General features: G+C 38.6%; 1 protein-coding gene across 2 annotated transcripts in view; it reads left to right on the top strand.

The window, feature by feature from the left end:
- FGD6 (FYVE, RhoGEF and PH domain containing 6) overlaps positions 1-23,483 on the top strand; it is a 117,265-nt gene that overhangs the window by 61,164 nt on the left and 32,618 nt on the right. For both annotated transcript variants that reach the window (XM_049627469.1, XM_049627468.1), the window contains exons 6-8: positions 4,746-4,897; positions 6,899-7,055; positions 9,026-9,113. In XM_049627469.1, coding sequence (XP_049483426.1) covers positions 4,746-4,897; positions 6,899-7,055; positions 9,026-9,113 — 397 coding nt within the window. The remainder of the gene's footprint in view (positions 1-4,745; positions 4,898-6,898; positions 7,056-9,025; positions 9,114-23,483) is intronic.

Below are 23,483 nucleotides of genomic sequence, written 5' to 3'. Positions count from 1 at the left end.
TTTATTTATTTTCAATATGAAATTTATTGTCAAATTGGTTTCCATATAACACCCAGTGCTCATCCCAAAAGGTGCCCTCCTCAATACCCATCACCCATCCTCCCCTCCCTCCCACCCCCCATCAACCCTGTTTATTCTCAGTTTTTAAGAGTCTCTTATGCTTTGGCTCTCTCCCTCTCTAACCTCTTTTTTTTTTTTTCTTCCCCTCCCCCAAGGACTTCTGTTAAGTTTCTCATGATCCACGTAAGAGTGAAAACATGTGGTATCTGTCTTTCTCTGTATGACTTATTTCACTTAGCATAACACTCTCCAGTTCCATCCACGTTGCTACAAAAGGCCATATTTCATTCTTTCTCATTGCCATGTAGTATTCCATCGTGTATATAAACCAGCAATAGCACTGCTAGGAATTTACCCAAGGGATACAGGAGTGCTGATGCATAGGGGCACTTGTACCTCCAATGTTTATAGTAGCACTCTCAACAATAGCCAAATTATGGAAAGAGCCTAAATGTCCATCAACTGATGAATGGATAAAGAAATTGTGGTTTATATTCACTGTGTTTTAAAAGTTGATCTGGTTCTCATTTGTAGGTTTTCTAGGAATTATTAATAATATGATACGCTTTATAATTCAGGAGCCTATTTCTAAAAATGCCAAGTTGAACATGCATTTGGTTACTGTAATCAGAAACTAGACTGTTAGATGGTTCAGTTTTACATACAGAATTTTTGGTGGGTTTTATGTTGGAAGAATAGACCAAAGTATGTGTAGTTGGTATCAATAAACTCTATTGCCTGCCTAACATTTTTATATCCTGGTTCCCATACCCCTTTCATTTTAATTACCCAGATTTTCCAGTGTAGAAAAGTAAACTCTGGATCTAATTTTTGAAGTGCCAGTCGTGTGGTCTTATATCCTCACTGATTTAGTCAAGGAGGTGTTGGGGAATTTAAATTCTTCTGCCCAAAAATAGTTTTGCCTCTGGCTCCTAAGTGTCATCACACTTTCCCAAATTATCCTGGCTGTTAGCATTTAGAAAAATAACCAGACATATGTTGTAACCATCCTTTTTATTTAAAAAAAAAAAAAAAAAAAAAAAAAAGATGTTTTCTTCCTTCTAGTGGCACCAGTTCTGGAAATGGTTGAGGTTCATGAAGAGCTGAGAAGTGAAAGATTCTGCGTGTAGTTCTTGTGTGAATTAGTTACATCTGGCACTGGGGCCATAGCACATGGCTTTTAGGGGATGGTGGCCCAAAAGGTGAGGGGATGAGATTTAGGCCAGAGCTGCTGTGTATAATTAAAGGCCATGAGTTGCAAGTAGGGTCTTTGGTGTGAGTTGCATTGGCCTGGAGTAAGGGGTACCCTTTTCTGCTTTCGAAAAGGTACGATGAAGACAAGTTGATGGCCCTGGTAGTGCTTGCTTAGAATATGTAACCTCATGGGTCCTAGGAATAATTTGTAATAGATACCTGGATAGAAACTCTAAATTCCTATAGTCTCTATTAAATGGTCCTCTTTTGCCAATGACAGTATGGGCCACAAGTTCGTTCAGAGCTACCTACAATCATCCAGTAGTACTGGAAAAAGTGACATTTTGCCTAGTATGTGACAGACACCTCCAGTTAGAGGTGGCCATCTTACTGGTCAGCCCAGTGTGAATTTGGCTGGTCTCTGTTGAATGTGTCTCAGATAAGCAAGTTTTCCTTTTGGCAATAGTGGCAGACATATGGAATGCAGAGTCTGGCAAAAGCTGTGTCAAATAGGGTCCTTAAGCTACTTAGCCACTAACGGCTACTGTCACTGTTGTGACTGAGGAAGTATCTTCCAACTGGAAAATAAAAGTCATGTTGCTGCCAAGGGACAAATACATTTATCATGTCTTCTACCAGAAGAAAGGGCAGTGCTTATTGCTTTGCTGAACAAGGAATTCTTGCATTTAAGTTATATTAATTATTAAACTGGTAAAAAAAAAAAAAAAAAGAAAAAAGAAAAGACTACTATGGAAGATGTTTAACTGTGCTTTGAATACTGTTATAATTGTGTTATAATTTGTGACTGACATGTAAATATATTCTGTTGTGCCTGATGGAAAATCTAATGACTTTCAAAAGCATTAAGTTTAAAGGTCTATTTTGTCTTAGTAAATGTGAATGCTGATAGAAACAAGCTGCTGGGAGGTGGAATTTGGCCAATATCCATTTGGTTTCTGGAGATGTTTTGTGTGGCTTTCTGAATTGGAGTTTATGTGAGCTACAAACTCGCATCTTTATATTACAGTAATTAACTGTAAAAGTAGTTCTTTAGTTACTAGTTTAAGTACTTGGTTCCTTTGGGCCATTGTGACTGTTGGGCCAATAAAGTATAGTCCCAGATCCTGAGGCCTGAAGTGAAGGGTTTATTAGCACTGGTTTAGCACAGGAGGATTTGAGTTGTCTGAAATAACCATCCTTTAGGCAAGGAATCCATTCATTACTTTTAAATTTTATATAAGGTTTTTGTCTTTCACAAGAAATATAACAAATGCCTATGGTTAATGTACAGGAGGCAAGTGGTTGAAGGGATCAGGGGAGAAATGGGTATTTTTTTTGATGTATTTGATTTGCCCAGTGAATCCCTGAAGGGAAAATAGTTAGAAATAAATGTAAAGGAAGATGAAACCTAGTATAGAGTCTGTTTTGCCTAAGCTTTGCTTTAAGGTTTTAATTAAACCTAAAGATTGTTTCTAAGAATGAACAATCTTTGTTTTTGAGTCCTTAGGGCTGTGGAACAGATTCCACTATTGTTTTACTTATCCCCAGAGGGTGGACCTCAAGATAGTGTGAAACTAGACAAATAGGATCCCAGACACCACCACCCTTTCCAAGTCCCCTGGAATGACAGGGTAGGTTGGTGTGGACTTGTCTTAAAAACATGGTATATAAATAATTTTCTAGGGAAAAGTTGACAGGAAAGAAAATGTAAGGAGAAAATTTTTTGTTTTGTGAAAGATCTAAATCCTGATGAATTTATTGGTAAGTTGGTTAGAGGGATAGAAGAGTCCATGGTTAAAATATTTTGTTGATTCTGTGTGCCAAACACATTGCAAAAAGCTTTAAGTGTGTTATCTAGTGATGCGCATTGTGAAAGTCTCAGAAACCACTTAGCAGACAAGGAAAATGCAGCTAGCCCAAGGAAACACAGTAATTCTGGATCCAGTATTCTCTGATTATTAAAAATGTGCCACTCCTCCACATGCCTTACCTAGAATGCTCTTGTTGGGAAATAATTACTGAAAGTGAACAAAGGGACTTTCCAGAATAAAATCAATTAAGATCTCTTGGGGACTTCTAAAATGAATGGATTGTGTTCATATAGCAGTATTGGAATAAGTTTAAAGGCAATACAGTTTCCAGATACCCTTTAATATAATTACCGAGTTTGAAGATCAGACCAAAAGATGTAAGAGAAATCTCACACAGACTGTTTTAAGACCAAATATCTACCCCAGCCACTTTGTTGTGGTGTTTTTGTTTTTGTGTTGTTTTTTTTTTTCCTGTCTAGCTAAGTAGGATAGGAGGAAGTGCGTACTTTCAATTTGTAATTCTACGTGGAAAATGATATGGAGAACAAAGGCAAAGGAAAAAAATAAAATTTCCTTAAAACTTACAGCCATTGACAAGTCCTTGAGACAGTCAGAGTGACCTTCCTATAGGAATTCAACTGCCTCAATGTTAATACTTTGCTAAGGACAAAAGGCAGCCTTAGTTTGACATTAGCCTGACCTCCAGGATCCTGTAAGTCTCTCTCTCTTTTTTTTTTATGTTTATTTTATTTATTTTTGAGAGAGAGAGAGAGAGAGAGTGCAAGGGGGGGGGGGGGAGAGAGAGAGAGAGAGAGAGAGAGAAAATCTGAAGTAGGCTCCAGGCTCTGAGCTTCAGCACACAGCCCGATACAGGGCTCGAACTCACAGACTGTGAGATCATGACCTGAGCCTAAGTCAGAAGCTTAACCGACTGAGCCACCCAGGTGCCTGTAAGTCTCTTTTAAGGGATAAAAATTCCTTTGGATGGGCGCCTGAGTGACTCAGTCTGGCTCAGGTCATGATCTCAGGGTTTGTGAGTTCAGGCCCTTCATCCTGCTCCGCACTTTGGGCTTTGCCGTGACCATGCAGAGCCTGCTTAGGATTCTCTCTCTCTCTCTCTCTCTCTCTCTCTCTCTCTCTCTCTCTCTCTGTCTCCCCCCCCCCCCCAAATAAATAAACGTTAAAAAAAAAATTCCTTTGGAAGCTTCCTTTATCTCTACCCACCCCCCAAGATATATGTTAGCAGTCATCCTCCAAGCATATGGCCCACTGATATACATCTTCATGAAGGGTCTCATGACTAAGGTATTACTAGACAATAGTATTAAATGACCTTTTCCTCACAACAGCTACCCTTTCAAAGTACTGGAAATCTTACTTCCAAATTCCTTAGAGAACTGCTATCCCTACTTGAAAGTAAATCAACCACTCCTCATAGCCCCAGTGCAGCTGTCTCTGCCTACAGGTCCTGTCCCTGTGCTTTAATAAAATCACCCTTTTTGCACCAGAGACACCACAAGCATTCTTTCTTGATTGTTCGCTCCAAGCCATAACACTTTCACATCAGAAAATACAGTTTGTGATCTATATTGTTGTAGAAAAGAGAATCACTGGGGTGAAAAGCTTTATATTAAATTATATGTGTGTGTATGTTGTTTTTCCTCCTTTGAACTATAATAGGATTTCCGAGATGCAGTGGCCCATGCTTCCAGGCAACTTGGGAAACCCGTGATTGAGGACCGAATCCTAAATCAGATCCTGTACTACTTGCCTCAGCTGTATGAGCTCAACCGGGATCTCCTGAAGGAACTGGAGGAAAGGATGTCAAACTGGTATAAATGGACTGACCAGCTTTCCCTAAGTTCCAATTTTAGATGAGGCCACAAGGGCCCTGCTTGTGACAGAGAGGTGGTATTCCTTACATTGAGTTGTTTCAATATATTAAATTTTCTTGGTGGTTACCTATAGATTGGTCATTTTAGATGGCCAAAATTCACAACCTTGGTGCACTGAGCTCAATTCTAAAACTGTTCAAATTCTTTGGTAATGTTGCCTCAAAAGCAAGAAGGACCCATATTTAGCCAATTTAACTTTCTGTAGGAGACCTCTGATAATCAAGGTTTTTGAGATTGAGGGAGTTTAGTTGATATATTCACACTGAAATGTTTTTAAATGCTTTATTATCTTTTCTGGAGTTTCATGAATCTGTCTTTGCATTTTGGAAAAGAGACCATTCACTGGAATAATAGGTTTATTTGGTTTAGAAAATTTACATGTATATGATATCATTGTAGACTGTAGAAAAGAATACCAAAAGGTTAAGTACTTCCTTGAGTTGTAGAGAGGAAGCAGAAACTTTGGTGACATCTTTGAAGCTATGCACAAAATTCAAAATTTCCCTGTAAGCTTTATTTTACATATAACCCAGAAAAATACCTCTTGCCTGTTTTAGAAATATGCCTGTGCATGCTAGCAAAATATGTTAGGTAAGTGATTAATTCCTAGCTGTAGCCCGAATGTAAAATAACAAAGGGTTAAGAACTGAGGAATCACTGAAAGGTATTTTTTAAGGTCATGATAGAAATAAAATGTGATTCCACAGAGTTTTCCTATACATACTTTGTCATTCTTCTTATAAAAATTATCTTTAAAATTACCTTGAATTGCCTTTAACAGATATGTATATTTGTGCAAGCGTTATAAAGAGGCTTAAATATATTTTTCGCTTGTGCTAAAAGTTTTCCCAAGTTTAGATCTATAGATGTTCTGCATTAAAGTATTAGACATTCCTAAGAAACAGACTGAATTGATGAAAGGGACAGCTAAAACAGTAATTATGGCAAAAGCTACACTTATTACTGACATAAAACTCTTCTAATCCTTGGATAAGGTATTTTCTACTTATTAAAATATTTTTCTCTCTGGGGTCTTCAAGTTAAGACATAGTCTTTGGTTTTAGTATGCTTTCTGAAATAACATTTATTTTTGCATTGGCTTTTAATAACAGCTGTTGCAATACTTCATTTCTGCATTCAACAAAGTTTTGAGTATCTTACTGTGTGCTAGTCAGGGCTCTAAGCATGGTGGGAATATCACATTGCACAAAACAGATGAGGCTCTTGTTCTCATGAAGTAGATGTTTCAGTGGGGGAAGAGCCAGAAAAATAGACAAGAAACATTAGATGAAAGCAACTTCTGATCTAGAAAGATATAAAATAAGATGACGTGCTAGCAAGTGAAGACTGGATGGCCGAGAAGACCCTCTGAAAAGGCAAAGCACTTTAAAAGTGACATCTGTACAAAAAGAAGGAGCCAGCCAGGGTTCCTCCATATTTCCAGGCATGCAAAGCCATTAGTAAGAGTTTGCAAAGTGGGATTGACTCTGTATGTCAAAGGAATATAAAGAAGACCAGTGTGATTGGAGAGTACTGTGAAAGAAGGAGAGAAGCCTGAAATGAGTCAGAAAAGTAGGCAGCAGCTGGACCAATGAGGCTACAAATTTGTAAGCCAAGGTGAGGAGTTTGTTTTTCTGCTAAGTCCCCTAGGAGGCCATTGGAAGTCACATGAGTAATATTCGTTTTTAGACTCTCAGGCTGCACAGAAGGATGAGATGGTAGAAGCAGGAGGCCTGTTCAGAGGGCTGGCAAAGTCCAGGCAAGATGTGATGGCGGCAGTGGGAATGGTGAAGAGTAGGCATTTGGAGATAGGAGATATCTTACAAGAAGAGAAAAGAGGCGAAGCCGATGGCTTAGACTTGGGACTCTGCTCTTTATTGGATATGTTTTGGATACACTAATGACTCTTTTTATATTTTTGTGTATTTCTTTTCTTAGGACTGAACAACACAGAATTGCTGATATCTTTGTAAAGAAGGGACCATATCTAAAAATGTACTCCACATACATCAAAGAATTTGATAAGAATATAGCTTTGCTGGATGAGCAGTGCAAGAAGAACCCAGCATTTGCTGCTGTTGTTAGAGAATTTGAGGTATTTTTGCTGCCATATAATGTTGAACCCTTTTTTCTTCTTTTGTTGTTTTTAAAGCTGTAAGAATTTGCCATCGTTGAAAACAGAAAGATACTAATATTTAATTCCTTCAGAATCAAAGAGGAGATTGAACAAATTAAAAGGTGAAAAAGTATGTACCAGATTTAATTTTGAAAATCTTTTATTGCATGTTAGAATACTTTAATGGGTCTTTTTTTTTAATTGTGAGGAAATACACACAAAATAAAACAACCATCTTAACCATTTTTAAGTGTATAGTTCAGTAGTGTTAAGTTCATTCATATGGTTTTGCAACCAATCTCTAGAACTCTTCATCTTACATTGCAAAACTGAAACTATACCTAAAACAACTCCCTATCCTCCCCTCCCTCACCCCCGGTGACCACCATTTTACCTACTGTCTCCATGAATTTGACTATTCTAGAAACATTTCTTATTTCTAACTCAGCCTTTCCTTTTCTTCTTCTAACAACTAATCTACAATGATGGGTAGGAAATATAATTTGTTTCCCTTTAGATAAATAAATGACACAAGTTCAATGTCAAAGTTAGGAAAAATTAATAACGTTTTATAGCCAAAGCTTTTGTATTTAAGTCCTTCCCCCAGTCTTGGATAAAATGTGAATTATTGTATGTTTGAATACTTACTTCTCTCTTTTGAAACTAAAAAAAAAATTCCAGTCATGCAAACTAGAAAGGTTTTAGAGGTATTATGATATTGCTGATTTCTTATTTTTACATTAGACACGTAATTAAACTTTAAAATCATTTGTTGTCTTTTTTCTGGGTTTTTTTTTCCTTTTCCTCTCCTGATGTCTTCATGTTGTTAAGAAAGGAAGTGTGATTTATGTAGCTATGGCAACTGATAATTGACCCAGGGTTTCATCAGTGTCCAGAGAATTAATTGTTCTGTTGTCTTGGCAGCAAAAGAAAACATAAGACAGGAAAATTAACTGTCTTGGTTAATGATGCTTGCATGGTAGATGCTTTCTTAAATGCAATATCATTATCATTTTTTAAGTATTCTGTGTACCAGACCCTAGAGGTGCATATGTAGAAAAAGATGAAACAATCTGAGCAAATCTTAAAAAACTCTTCCCCACCCACCTGAGCCGGGGAAGAAGTGCAGAGCATCTTAGAATGCAGGAACATTCTCACTCAGCCATTTTGATGCCACCTCACAGTAAATTCCTGTGTCGGAGAATGGGTGGGAGGCCCAGGGTTGGGCTGAAGTGTCTGTTGTACTTACTTCGGAAAGGAGCTTTCAAGGCAGAATCAGTTGTCATTTTGATCAAATCAAAATGGCTCCGGAATCAAATGTTTCTATATACACTGATTTGGGAGCTGTCTTTTATAGCCATTCATCTGAGAAAGAAATTTTACATCCATTGGGCTTATTAGAGAAGATACACATAGCTAGGCTACTTTTCAGGTCATCTTTAACTTCTGCAATTCTCCCCACTACCACTTGTTGTTATCGTAAGTACATTGACCATAGACTCTGATTATTATTTGAATCCAGTTCCCAGTAGATTGATTTCTGTCCCCTTATCTTCAGTGTCATGCATTTCTCTCTTGCTCATTGGGTTTGTGCTTGTGAAAACACTGGCAGAGGCTCTGCTAAGTGGCAGCTGCAGAGTGTGGTGCTCTCTAATTGATCTAGAGCACAGGCTGCAGCCACCACTATCTGCGAGAGGGCCGTGAACAAATGATCGCAGTGAGCCTGTGACTTCAGAGACCTACCTGCAGAAAAGGGTGGGCTAGGTGCTGAGTGGGCTATGGTTTCACTCTTAGCATAACAGCCGAGCCTTAAGTTACAGCAGGCTTTTCCATGAATCCCCTTCCACAGTTGATGACCACCTCAAGTTTGGCTTCCTGGGCACTTGAATCTGGGTCCCATGCTTTTTAGAAGAATGCCTGTGTTGACTTTGGATACCTTTTCCTTTCAGACGAGCCCACGCTGTGCTAATCTGGCCCTCAAGCACTACCTACTCAAGCCAGTTCAGAGGATCCCCCAGTACAGGCTGCTGCTGACAGGTAGGCTTCTCTGACATTTTGCCAACCAACCAGTTCTTTGATCAGTTCTTTGATCATCCCTGCATGCATTCTCTGCGTGGGCATTATTCTTACATGTACATCATACCATCCCAACCCCACATCCCTGTGACATTTTACCTGATTAATATTATTAATCCCAAGAATGACCTTTCCCAGCTGCTCAAGAATGAGGTTTAGGGGGTCACTCACACATATTTGTTGCCCTGGTCACTTACCTCAGAGGGTTGTAAGGATTGATTAATGAGCTATGTGCTTAGAATGGTGCTTTGGTCATACTAAGTTCTAAACCAGTATCGGCTGCTAGTAATAATAGTAGTATCCTTATCGTCATCATCATGATGTTGTTGTTCTCATGGTCATTATCTATATCTTCCAGTAGACTGTAAGCTTCAAGATTACAGGGCTGTGTCTATCTGGCTTACTCCTATAACTGTTAAAAAAAAAAAGGGGGGGGGGGGAGAAGAAGCCAAGAGGCTATGACTTGAGTGAAGGTATACACTGTGCTCAGGGGTTTATATTCCTTGACCCTTCCAAGTCTTCACCATAGCCATCCATATATCATGGTATTATTGACATAGATGTAATTATAGAGATAAGTGGTTTGGTGTCACAGAAAAGCTAGTACAGTCTCACACCAAGTCTAGTGTCTGACACATTCTATTAGGTCCACTGGAGTATTTGGTGAAATAATTGGATGTGCAGCAACTTAGTATACATATATTATGTGCATTAAGAATTGTGTCAAATGGATAAGAATATCAAAATTCCACCACAACTCTAAGTTAAGTCTGTTGTGATTTCATGTAAATAGATTTTGAGGTACTTGGTTCCTGTTGGTATTCATAAGAAAGAGTGGGCATGCTCCTTTCCTTCACTAAATCCTTTCTTGTGAGCCAAAAACTATATCGGATGTAGTACGTGTGAGTCCTGGAAAGCCAGAATTTCCTGATATTCCTTTAGGCAAAGCCTTCCAAGGTTGCCTTTTAAAAGACAAAGTGCTGTTGAGGAACGCCTGCCCTCAGCATCTGGAACTGGCCACTCTAGGTGTTTCAAGTGTGCAGTTTGAATTTCAAACTGTGAATCAAACACTAGATTTTTCTTTGGAGTGACATAAGGCAAACCAAATAATTTGAGGATATCCTGTCCATTTGTACTTTCTTTCCTCTGCTTTTGGCAGAGATTTAGAAAACACAGGACAAAAAGGAAGTACCAATGCATGTGTTGTGTTTTTGCTAGATAAATTCAATGCTGTGTCGTAAATGAAGCTGTTAAACGGCTTAGGCTGTTTCTACAGCTGTGGAGTGTGTTTTTAGTGGCAAAAGACTACTGTGGTTTCAAATGAGAGAAGGATAGAGCAAGATTCTGAAATTTTAATGTAAAAATGTTTCTCCCCCCACACTATGATTGATCTAAGTAAAGTTATACATTTAATTTATGATTCGTGGAAGTTTGGTTTTAACTGAGAAGTGATGAAACAGCCAAAGTAAGCTTTAAAAATTATTTTTTAAGAGAACAGATGTCATGTATTTTATGATAGCAAATAGAATAATTATAACAATATACTGTAATAAAAGTTAAATGAATATGGTCTCGGGGCGCCTGGGTGGCTCAGTCGGTTAAGCGTCCGACTTCGGCTCAGGTCACGATCTCGCAGTCCGTGAGTTCGAGCCCCGCGTCAGGCTCTGGGCTGATGGCTCAGAGCCTGGAGCTTGTTTCCGGTTCTGTGTCTCCCTCTCTCTCTGCCCCTCCCCCGTTCATGCTCTGTCTCTCTCTGTCCCAAAAATAAACGTTAAAAAAAAATTAAAAAAAAAAAAATGAATACGGTCTCTTTCATATCTTTTTTTTTTTTTAATTGAAGGGGGGGGGGTGGCGGTCCAAATGAGTGAAAGGCAGAGAAAGAGAATCCTGCGAGGGGCAGAGAGGGAGAGGAGCCAGGCTCGTGTTCATCCGAAGTGAGGCTCATGCTCACCTGATTCAGGGATCGAGCTCACCCGATGCATGACTCAAACTCACAAACCATGAGATCATGACCCGAGCCAAAGACAAACACTTAACTGATTGGGTGCCTCATCTTCCTCTCCTATCTTATTATACTATGGTGACCCTTCTTATGATGATGTGAAATGAAAAAATGCCTACATGATGAGATGAAGTGAGATGAATGACATTAGGCACTGTGTATCCCTAGGCTACTGTTGACCTTAAGTGACATGTTAGAAGGACCTTCTGCCTCCTTACACTCACAGCTGTTGACTTGGTTAACTGAAACTTTAGAGAGTGAAAGTATGGATAAGGGGTACTACTGTATTTGGTGCCTTGTGAATTTGCTAGTATTTTTGTAATTTGAAAATTGGTTCTGTAATTTGATTATAAACTCTTCAAGGTCAAGGAGTGGGTCTTTTACCAATAATTTAGTGCACTTCAATTTCTCTGGGTCAGTTTTGATTACATTGGAAGCCATTCAGGAAATAATATTGGCTGCTTTTAAGATAGGTTTAAAATATCCCGTTAAGCTAAAACATCTTTAGCCTAAAGGATGACATTGAGATAGAGAATTTCAGAGATGATGTCTTCTAAAGGAAGACATATTTAGGGGCTCCTGGGTGGCTCAGTCAGTTGAGTGTCTGACTCTTGATTTCAGCTCCAGTCATGATCTTGCAGTTTTTGAGTTTGAGCCCTGCATCTGGCTCCACGCTGACAGTGCAGAGCCTGCTTGGGATTCTCTCTCTTCCTCTCTCTCTGCCCCTCCTCCACTCTCTCTCAAAATAAACTTTAAATAGGCTTAGGCCTTTTAAAAATAATAATAATAAAAAATAAAAATAAATGGAAGACATATTCCGAGAGGTGAATTGTCCTTCCCCAAACTACACAGATAGTACTGAAGTATACATATGGTCCTAGAATCCTAAGGACATATGGAGGCTGTGATGCTAAGGGTTTGTTTATATTTTTATTTAAAATTCTGATTTTCCAGGGATGCCTGGGTGGCTCAGTTGGTTAAGTGTCCGACTTCGGCTCAGGTCATGATCTCACTGTTTGTGAATTCGGGCCCTGCATCGGGTGCTGTGCTAACTGCTCAGAGCCTGAAGCCTGCTTTGGATTCTGTGTCTCCCGCTCTCTCTGCCTCTCCCCAGCTTAACACTCTGTCTCTCTCTCAGGAATAAGTAAACATTAAAAAAAAATTTTTTTTTTACTCTGATTTTCCAGTACTCATTTTTGTTATATTCTGATTACTCCCTATTTTGCAAGATATTTCTACAGTTGCTATCAAAGTGCTCCCTGTCTATACACTTAAATTTTTAGAAGTTGGATTTTAAATCTTTAGGTTTGCATCTATTCAAATGGGGTCCTCATTTTTGGATAAACAAGCTCAGTGTTTTAATCCTTTGAACAACCTTGTGGGGTTATATAACTTTCATTTTCATTTTAGAATTTGGAGTAATTCCAAGAGCACAAAATATATGGGAACAGAGAGGAACAGCAAGACTATTTGGGGCAACTTTTAACAACTTTGATTTAGTAATGAGTTTCAGGCAGACTAGGGGAAGGATCCCTGCCTGACTCAGTATAGATATGTGACCCCCTTGGTTTCAGGAGGGAAAGACTGAAAAATGTAGAGATGAAGTACAGATAAGATAGGATAGTTTCTTTTGGAATCCTTTTAGAGAAAGGTGGGTGGAAATCCCCAGATACTGCAACCTGCCCCTACTAGTCAGACAACCATCCTGTTGTCTTGCAGAATTTTCTTCCTGGACATAATTTGGCTTTCAGTTGGATATTTGACTTAGCTTTGTCTTCCTTCAGCATAGTGAAAAGCACTTTCAACTAAATTCTTGGTAGTACTTTTTTTTTTTTTAACTCAACTCAAAATAAGATTAAAGAAAATGCATATGTTGTATAATAAATGCTTAATATTAGAATTATTTTATTTAAAAGGTAAAATAAAGTAACTGGTTTACATAATTTAAGTAGGAAAACTTATAAATTTTACCTTTATATTGGCCACTCAAAGCAAGTGGATCTAGTCAGATCTTGAAATCTATGTGGGGCCCAGAACCTGTTTGCAGTTAAGAGCCTGAGAGTCTTTTTTTTTTTTTTTTTTTTAAATTTTTTATGTTTATTTATTTATTTATTTAAAAAAATTTTTTTTAATGTTTTTTATTTATTTTTGAGACAGAGACAGAGCACGAATGGGGGAGGGGCAGAGAGAGAGGGAGACACAGAATCGGAAGCAGGCTCCAGGCTCTGAGCCATCAGCCCAGAGCCCGACGCGGGGCTCGAACTCACGGACCGAGAGATCGTGACCTGAGCCGAAGTCGGACGCTTAACCGACTGAGCCACCCAGGCGCCCCTATGTTTATTTATTTTTAAGAGACAGAGTGTGAGCGGAGGAGGGGCAGAGAGAGAGGGAAACACAGAATCCGAAGTAGGCTCCAGGCTCTGAGCTGTCAGCAGAGAGCATGATGCAGGGCTTGAACCCACAAACTGTGAGATCATGACCAGAGCCGAAGTCAGATGCTTAACCGACTGAGACACCCAGGTGCCCCAGGAGCATGAGAGTCTTGAGGCAGCAGTGAAGAAGTAATGGAAAGAAACAGGTGCTGCTGTAGGAGCAACATTAATTGTTTACCTCTGTTTATTTCCTTCCTCATCTCTTCAGTGTTGAGACCGTCTTTATTATCCTGATTCTGTGTCTGTCATAGACTCTGGCACATAACAGGAACTCAATGAGCTGAGAGGCTTAGGGAGTTAAACATTGTTCCTTTTTATAAGGTTGAGAATCCCCATGCTGTGGTGTCAATTAATGTTTCATGGATGAGTGGGTCAATAAATTATTAAGAGTTGAAACGTTCTTCCAGTTACCCAAGCACAAAATTGTGGAAAGGACTGAAATACTTCCCTTTCCTCTTCTTTTCTCTCTCATAGGATATGCTGACCAGTTTTCCTTTGCCTCTGATTCCTGCTGTTTCCATTTCCCTTGTTCTAGGCCAGGCCTTCCTAAACTCCTGTCAAATTGTGGCAATATCTTCCTTCTGGTCATGCTACCTCTTATCACCACCACCACCCCTGGCACATTGTCACTTAATCTCTTTTCCAAGGATACCAAAAGGAAAAACCCACTCCTGTGTCTCTCCTGTTCACACACCACCACCACCACACTCACAGTACTGACACCAGATGTGTAGTTTAGTCCCATGCTAAGCAATTATCTTTAACATCAGCTAGGTGTCCTACAATTTGATTCAATTCAGGCACTATCTACCTGGAAATAGTGCCAGATTCTACAGATCAAGGGCTCCATCCCACAAGACTACCCCCCTGCAAACTCCACATGCCATTCAACATGTCCCAGGTTGTCACCTGTATTTCTTTTCTTTTCTTTTTTTTTTAACATTTATTCATTTTGAGAGACAAACAGAGCATGAGCAGGAGAGGGGCAGAGAGAGAGGGAGACACAGAATCCGAAGCAGGCTCCAGGCTCTGAGCTGTCAGCACAGAGCCCAATGGGCTCAAACTCATGAACCACGAAATCATGACCTGAGCTGAAGTCTGACGCTCAATCGACTGAGCCACCCAGGTGCCCCACCTGTATTTCTGATCAACCAGATATAAATCTGGGTTCCCCTGATTCTCTCCTTGGATTCACTACTTTGCCAGAATGGCTCATAGAACTCAGAGTAACACTTATTTACATTTGCTGGTTTATTTTTAAAGGATATGGTAAAAGCGGGGGGCTTCAGTCAGTTAAGTGTCTGACACTTGTTTCAGCTCAGGTCATGATCTCATGGTTTGTGAGTTTGAGCCCCACATCAGGCTCCATGCTGACAGTGCGGAGCCTGCTTGATATTCTCTCTCTTTGACCCTCCCCCACTGGCACACGCGCTCTCTCTCTCTCTCTCTCTCTGTCTCAAAAATAAATAAATAAATAAATAGATAGATAGATAAATAAATAAATATTTTTTTAAAGGTATGATGAAGGAAAAAAGTGACCATCTAGATGGAAGGGATGCATAGGGAAAAGTATATGGGAAGGATCTTGGAGCTTCCATGCCCTCTCTGGGTACCACTCTCCCAGCACCTCCACATTGTTCAGCAACCAGAAACTCTAACCCCTATACTTTGGAATTTTAATGAAGGCTTCATCATGTGGTCATGATCCAATATTAACTCCTCTTCTAGCCCTCTTCCCTTCCTATAGGATGGAGAGTAGGGCTGAAAGTTTCAAGCTTATAATCATGGCTTGATCTTTCTGGTGACCAGCCCTTATCTAGGAGCTATTCAGGAGCCCACCCAGAGTCAGCTCATTATAACAAAAGACATTCCTATCACCTAGGAAGTTTCAGAGGATTTAGGAGTTCTGTCAGAACTAGGGTCAGAGGCCAGATGTTAGAACAAAAGATGCTCCTAGTGCTCTTATCACTTAGAAAATCACAAGGGTTTTAGCAGCCCTGCCAGGAACTGGGAGGAGAGCCCAGGAAAGTTGAAAGCTTACATTATCCTACCATAATAGCAGATACCTGTCATTTGCCCAAACCCATAGAATATACCACACCAAGAGTAAATCCTAATGTAAACTATCGGCTTTGGGAGGAGTGGGGGGTTGTGATGTGTCAGTGTAGCTTCCTCCATTCTAACAAACATACCACTCTGGTGGAGGATATTGATAATGGGAATGTCTGTGCATGTCTGGGGCAGAGGGTATATGGGAAATCTCTATGCCTTTCTCTCAGGTCTGCTGTGAACATAAAATCACTCTAAAAAAAAAGTCTTAATGGGGGGGGACATTATTATTCACAATATAAAGGCCACATGTTATAACCCAGAATTTCCCAAACTTTGTTTTCCTTTGCTCTAACTGCAATAGGTTTTTTTACTCTGTATTGAAAGATGTCCTCAAGGCCAGATTCTCTCTTTCATTAATCAATATTTATATGGACTGAACTTGAGCCGGACACCTGTATGCACTGGCCAACACCAAGGTGGTCCTTGCTCTGGTGGAGCTTCTAGTCCTCCTCTTTGGGGCCATGCCCAACCACTGAGGCTTTCACCAAGAGCGTCCTCTCCTGAGTCCTGAAAATTAAACTGATCTCGTCATTTGTTTGAGTGACTATATTTTGAGGATTTGTTTTTGTAAGGGTCTTTTGTGCCTATTAAAAAATATATAAGTATTATAAAACATAGTTCTTCTTTATCTTCTACCATCCAGAGATGACTATCATAGATCCTTTTAGGTTTTTTTTGTCTCTGTGTTATATGCAGTATAAATTTTTCCAACAAAAAAACCTTTTATTTGTGGAAAGTTACTACATTGGTGTTGAAAAAAGTTAAATCAGTGAGGATCATGTTGAGAAAGTAAAATAAAATGAAAAACATAATTTAAAAATTCCTCTGAAATATCTTCTCCACTTCTATATTTAGGAGGAAAAAACAGTCCTTTGAACTTTGATTAAATTTGGATCAGGTAGTTTTCTTTGATCTTGTTCTAAATATTTATGTTACAAGTGACTAACGACATATTATATTACTTTTCCTGTAATCTTTGCCTTTAGTCTGGGATGGTATTAACTCCCTCTAGGTTTTAGAAATCCAGGATTTCCCATGTTGGTAGAAAATGGGATATTAAAAACATCTGTTATAGTGTTCTGAAGCTATTAATTTGAGCTGTGAACGGACTAATAAGCAGATTCAACAAAAGATCACAGTCAAATTAATGCATGACTTTTAAAAAATTCTTACTGAAAAATGAAACTTCTGCTTAGCAAATATTTGTTTTATAACCCAGGGCTAATTGTCTTCCTCAAAGTCATTCTAACACTTTCTCTAGGGCAGAACGTGATGAAAGGTGGGGCTGTCCCAATCACCAGCCAAGGAATTTAGTTTCTGAAGAACCCAAAGACCCTGATGTAAGGCAGTGATAATATTCAGAATTCCTGTTGTTATTAGCTCAACTCTCAACATGTTACAATTAATTTTTTAGTTATAGCTGTGAACAAGGTATTTTGAGAGATGGTATTTAATAAATTCTATCCATGAAATATCTTAGTACTGTGGAAATATTTAGTACTATGGAAAGACTTTAGGATATAAGCACATTTTATTTGCCTGTTCTATTAAATTATAACTTTTATTTGAATGTTTTTAAGCTTATTTATTTATTTTGAGAGAGAGACAGAGAGAGCAAGCAGGGGAGAGGCAGAAAGAGAGGGAGAGAGAGAATCCCAAGCAGGCTCCGCATTGTCAGCACAGAGCCTGACATGGGGCTCAAACCCACAAACCATGAGACCATGATCTGAGCTGAAACCAAAAGTTGGATGCTCAACCCGACTGAGCCTCCCAGGCACCCCTAAATTATAGCTTTTAAATGTAATCTCACTTTCTCTACAGAATAGAGGTTCTTAACCTTTTTTATGCCTGGATCCCTCTGGTAATCTGGTGAGGTCTATGGCTCTCTTAGAATACTTTTTTTAAAGTTACAGAATAATATACATAAGATTAAAAGGAACCAATTAGCCTGAAATACAGTTATTAAAATAGTTTTATAGTGTTACATAGTAATACATGTGCTACTTTAGTAATGCATTAAAAAGAAGATCTGGTGGTAGATATAAGAACTACCATGATTTTGATATAGTGGTGATGGTAAACAGTATTTTGAGATATCTGCAACAACTGTGATGTGATAATAAAAAATTATGTGACTTCTCTGGTGGTAAAGTCATTGGTATCATTGGTAATACTGTGGTTTGTTGCCTACATTCACAATAGAAGGAAATTCTGTATTTCATGTAGAAGTTAGTGAAAATATTGTTTGTTTTTTTGTTCTTTGCCCATCCAAGTTTGTAGATCCCCAGAACTATACCCACAGACATCATTGTAAAGTCATTCTTTGTTCTAGTTCTCTGTGTATGTTTGACTCAGATTCCCTGTAGATAGCCAAATGCCTCTATCATTGAAACTTGCCTTGCCAAAGATCCAGCAAGCTGACTGAGTTTTCCTCTTAGTGTTTGTTAGTCATGGGCTTACATCGGGAACTGTTCCCATTGAAGAAAATGCTGAAATTCACTCAAACTTGAATTCACTTTAGTGTTTGTATTTGCTTTATTCTTTTCTTGGCTATTCTTTGGCTAATAAAATAAAATATACTTAGTTCCCTAAACCTAAATTTGTTCTTTGTTGATAATTAGGGTGGTAAGGACCAAATATGGATAAGAACTTCTGTAAATGAAACTTCACTGTGCCAAAACCATTTCTGTACCTTTGAGATTGTCACCTAGTAAACTGGCAAGCTTAACGGCTGGAAAACGTATCCATGGAAAAAAGCAGTATCAACCAAGTCAAAATAATGGATGTTTACTTTTGTTGAGAGACGTCCTACCGTTTGGATTCCTCTAAGGGCATCCTGGATATGCCTAGCCAGTCTGTCCCAATAAAAAGGGACCACAGGAAGATTCTGTCCATTGTAAAATCTGCTACACAATTTTGCGTAAGATGAGCCCGTGGAGTTAGATTTAGTTTGTAAGTCCTTTGGGCATGCCACCTCAGGACCAGGGCCCTGACCCAAAGTCTAGCATAGACCAGGGCTGCCTCATTGGCTATGTCCTGTACAAGGGCTTTGGCTGATGTCCAGGTCCAGCCTGCACTCTGCTCGACATCTTGTGTGCTCTGGGTGGGGGTGCATCAGCCCAGGAGAGGTGGCCTTTTCTAATTCACAGAAAGGGATGGCCTGCTTTCTGAGAGCCCAGAAAGGTCACTTTTTCTAATTCAGACAAGCACTGTATGTACAAGAGGCAGCCCGGGGCCACATTTCAAGGACCAGAATAGAATTAATATTTGAGAGGCAAGAGAATGAGAGCAGGGGCCTGAGTACTTTTACACTAGTCAGACCCTCAAGGTATTATCTCAACTGCTTAGTAAAGTAGAAAGCAAGAAGTGGTTTCCCTAAATGGAGTATCATTTAGTCCACCATAAATTCAGGAAACATTTATTGAATATGTACCAGACCTTGTTCTAGGTACTGGAATCGAGGATAATTCAAGCTCCTTGTCTTCATGAAGTCCACAGTTTAGCAAAATAGAGTACATCATTAAAGAATATTCTGGGAGGGAAACATCAGCCAATACATATCCTACAACATCAATAATTAAAAGCACATAATCCCATTGCAAGAATAGACCTATTGAAACACCAGCATTCTTCTTAGAACTAGGACAAACAATCCTAAAATTTGTATGGAACCACAAAAGACCCTGAATAGCCAAAGTAGTGTTGAAAAAGAAAGCCAAAGCTGGAGGCATCACAATTCTGGACTTTAGCCTGTACTACAAAGCTGTAGTCATCAAGATAGTATGGTATTGGAACAAAAACAGACGTATAGACCAATGGAATAATATAGAGAATCCAGAATCAGACCCACGAATGTATGGCCAACTAATCTTTGACAAATCAGGAAAGAGTATCCACTGGAAAAAAGACAGTCTCTTCAGCAAATGGTGCTGGGGAACTGGACAGCAACATCCAGAAGAATGACACTGGACCACTTTCTTACACCATACACAAAAATAAACTCAAAATGGATGAAAGACCTAAATGTGAGACATGAAACCATCAAAATCCTAGAGGAGAAAAACAGGCAACAACCTCTTTGACCTCAGCCACAGCAACTTCTTATTTGACATGTCTCCAAAGACAAGGGAAATAAAAGCAAAAAAGAACTATTGGGACATCATCAAGATAAAAAGCTTCTGCACAGCAAAGGAAACAATTAACAAAACCAAATGGCAACCAACAGAATGGGAGAAGATACTTGTAAATGACATATCAGATAAAAGGTTAGTATCCAAAATCTATAAAGAACTTACCAAACTCAACACCTGAAAAACAAATAAGCCAGGGAAGAAATGGGCAGAAGACATGAATAGACAATTTTCCAAAGAAGACATCCAGATGGCTAACAGACACATGAAGAGATGCTCAACATCACCCATCATCAGGGAAATACAAATCAAAACCACATTGAGATACCGCCTCACACCAGAGTGGCTAAAATTAACTCAGGCAACAACAGATGTTGACGAGGATGTGGAGAAAGGGGAACCCTCTTGCACTGTTGGTGGGAATGCAAACTGGTGCAGCTACTCTGGAAAACAGTGTGGAGGTTCCTCAAAAATTTGAAAATAGAATTATCTTATGACCCAGCAATAGCACTATAGGAATATATCCAAAGAGCTCAAATGTCCATCAGCTGATGAATGGATAAAGAAGATTGGTATACACACACACACACATACACACATACATACATACAATGGAATATTACTCAGCAATGAAAAAGAATGAAATCTTACCATTTGCAACAATGTGGATGGAACTAGAGGTATTATGCTAAGTGAAATAAATCAGTCAGAGAAAAGACATATCTATGTTTTCACTCATGTGGAATTTGAGCAACTTAATAGAAGACCCTGGGGGAAGGTAAGGGGGGAAAAGAAAAAAGAAAAAAAATATATATATATGTGTGTGTGTGTGTGTGTGTGTGTGTGTGTGTGTGTATAAAAGAAAGACCTATTGATTGAACAGTAATAATTATTGAGGCGCCTGGGTGGCTCAGTTGATTAAGCATCCGACTCTTGGTTTCAGCTCAGGTCATGATCTCCTGGTTCATGAGATCTGACAATGCAGAGCCTGCTTGGGATTCTCTCTCTCCCTCTCTCTCTCTGACCCTTTCCTGCATGTGTTCATGCATGCACATGCTCTCTTTCTCAACATAAACATTTGAAAAATGAAAATTATTATTCTATTAATAGAATAAGGAGGTAACTTTAAAATGACCCTGTTTATAAAAATGTAATGTATGGCAAGATAGGAAGTGTAAGACAGAAGAAAGGAAAAATTAATGGGTCGCCTGAGTGGCTCAGTCAGTTAGGCATACAACTTCGGCTCAGGTCATGATCTCATGGTTTGTGAGTTTGAGCCCTGCATCAGGCTCTGTGCTGACAGCTCCAAGCCTAGAGCCTGCTTCAAATTCTGTGTCTCCCTCTCTCCCTACCACCCCCCTCAAAAATAAATAAACATTAAAAACAATTTTTTTAAGAAAGAAAAAATTGAGATTCATACATTAGTGAATACACTAAAATCAAAATTAAATAGGCAGAGCATAGAGGATTTTTAGGGCAGTGAAAATACTTTGTACATTACCATCATCAGGGATACATGTCATTTTATGTTTGTCTAAACCCATAGAATATACAACACCAACAGTGAACTATGGACTCTGCGTAATAATGATGTGTCAGTATAGCTTTATCAGTTGTAGTAAATGTACCACTCTGGTGGGGAATGTTGCTAATGGGAGAGGCTGTGCATGTGGGAGTGGGAGGTGTATGGAAAATCTCTGTTCCTTCCTCTCAGCTTTACTGTGAACGTAAAACTGCTCTTAAAAAAAAAAAAAAGAAAGCCTTAATTAAAATAAAAAAATATAAAGCATTAAACTAGGGGGCGAAAGAAGGTAAAAAAATAAAATTGGTTATTAAAACTAAGGATAGGGAGAAGAGGAGAGATGGTTTTCTAAGCCCAGAAAAGTAAAGAAATTATAAAGGAAAATATTGATACCTTTATACTATTCTAAATAATAAAAGCATTATAGAGGTTTAAAACAGTCAAAATTAAAAGATAGACAATATGTCAGAAAATATCTTAGTAGCAAATATGAAAGAAATTGCTTTTTCACTAAGAATATTAAAATTCCCTTAGATATCTAGACTAAACGTAGGAATAATTCACTAATAAAATGCATAATAAATACACAGTGGCATATCTAACATCCTCTAAATCATAAGTATTAATTAAAACAAGTTTTTAATTCCCCCTACTATATCAGCAATAAAAAACTACAATACATATAACTGGATCATTAGTGAATTTGATATTTTCATGTATTTATAATGATATTTTAAGTTGGTGTATCCCTTTAGGGAGGATCTCTCATATATATATATATATATATATATATATATATATATATATATATGTGTGTATATATATGTATAATATGTAATTATATATATATATATATCAGGTACTTTAAAAAAGTACCTGATATATATATATATCAGGTACTTTAAAAAAACTTCATTTTCTCTGATCAGGAAATAATCTCAAGTATGTAAAAAAAGACAAATATATGAAGATACTGATCAGTGTTACTTATAATTAAAATGATTAGACAATTTATTATTCAAAGAGTGAAAGGCACTATTTATAGTTAGACAAGGGCAACAAGTATACAGCAGCATCATTATGGGCAAATTAGGATATAGGACTATATTATTTAGAACAGCCAAAACAAGATAATTTTTAAATGACCTTTAGTACCTAAGTACCGAATAACATCCCTCTCATGGGATATTGTTCAGCTATTCCTATGGGAAAAAAATATGTGGGCCAAAAGATTTTAAATGGGCTATAAAATCCTATATATTATTAAAATTAAAATCAAGCATTTATAAAAACAAGGAAATATTTTTAATCATAATAGTTATTTTAAGTTTATTTTTATTTTCTTTTGAGAGAGAGAACAAGCAAGACAGGGGCAGAGAGAGAGGAAGAGAGAGAATCCCAAGCAGGCTCCATACTGTCAGTCCAGAGTCCCATGTGGGGCTCAGACTCACAAACCACAAGATCATGACCTGAGCCGAAGTTGGGTGCTTAACTGACTGAGCCAACTGGGCGCCTCCATAATAATTATTTAAGAGATGTGCGTGGTTTGAGTTCTCTCCATTGTTTAATTTTCCAGATTTCCTATAATGCATTTTAGAATATTTTTTTAAATGGGCTTCATAATACATTAGAATGATAATCATTACAGTTTTCCAGTCTGGTCCACCCTATTTATTTTATGTATGTGGATATTGATACACAGAAATGCTACAGGGCATGGCCAAAGTCAAAAGCCTCAGCTAGACATAGCTGGATGATGAAGAGTCTATACTCACACTGCCAGTGAGTGCCCTTGACCACTTCACCAAGCTGCCTTGAAGATGGCAGCAGTATGTCTTGCAACGTAACACTTGACTTTTATTTTTGGTATTTAAAATAATTTATTTGTCTCAGAAGTCAGGATAATTTCTGGTTGCCTTTAAAATTTGAAACTTTGGGGGCGCCTGGGTGGCGCAGTCGGTTAAGCGTCCGACTTCAGCCAGGTCACGATCTCGCGGTCCGTGAGTTCGAGCCCCGCGTCAGGCTCTGGGCTGATGGCTCGGAGCCTGGAGCCTGTTTCCGATTCTGTGTCTCCCTCTCTCTCTGCCCCTCCCCCGTTCATGCTCTGTCTCTCTCTGTCCCAAAAATAAATAA

The sequence above is a fragment of the Panthera uncia genome, chromosome B4 (assembly GCF_023721935.1).
Source record: "Panthera uncia isolate 11264 chromosome B4, Puncia_PCG_1.0, whole genome shotgun sequence".
NCBI lineage: Eukaryota > Metazoa > Chordata > Mammalia > Carnivora > Felidae > Panthera > Panthera uncia.
The sequence above is the reverse complement of the archived record's forward strand: the minus strand, read 5'-3'. Positions and strand labels throughout refer to the sequence as shown.